General features: G+C 54.6%; 1 protein-coding gene across 1 annotated transcript in view; it reads left to right on the top strand.

Annotated features, from left to right (window-relative positions):
- PHALS_05998 (Protein involved in rRNA processing) overlaps positions 1–33 on the top strand; it is a gene marked incomplete at both ends in the record, with an annotated part of 1,192 nt that extends 1,159 nt beyond the window's left edge. Inside the window, one exon of the mRNA XM_024723334.1 lies at positions 1–33. This exon is cut by the window's left edge and continues 690 nt beyond it. Within this exon, the coding sequence (XP_024574322.1) occupies positions 1–33 (33 nt within the window).
- Positions 34–527: the final 494 nt, after the last annotated feature.

Genomic DNA, 527 nt, shown 5'->3' with positions numbered 1-527 from the left:
GGAATCCCTTGGATCCGTACTATCCTTTGGTAAAGGAATTTCAAGACGTCGTCTCCAAGACCCGCCTTCGGTCCTACCGCCGGACCGAGGTGTGCGTCATGAGATCGACCTGGTTCCAAGAACCAAATACTGCGTAACACGCCACTGGCCCCTGCCCAAGGAGCAGTGCGACGTCATTGACGTCTTCTACCGTGCGAAGCACGACGCAGGGATGGTACGTGAGAGCAAGTCTCCCCATCCGACACCCACGTTTTGTGTTCGGAAGCCGAACGGCGAGTGGCGTGTTGTTCATGCTGACAATAAGCTCAGCGCTGCCACCATTCCGGCACAGACGCCGATTCCTAGAAAGGATGTTCTTCAGAACATCATGGTGGGATGTACGAAGTACAGTGCGCGCGACTTGGTAGATGGATACTTCCAATTGCTAATGAGAGCGAGTGACATTCCGCTGACAGCGGTGAGCACTCCGAGTGCATGCTCTGGAAGTGGCTGGTGATGTCTTAAGGGCTGTCAGATGCACCAGTAAC

Source organism: Plasmopara halstedii (assembly GCF_900000015.1).
Source record: "Plasmopara halstedii genome assembly, contig: Scaffold_292, whole genome shotgun sequence".
NCBI lineage: Eukaryota > Oomycota > Peronosporomycetes > Peronosporales > Peronosporaceae > Plasmopara > Plasmopara halstedii.
This window is presented reverse-complemented; position numbering and strand designations above follow the sequence as displayed.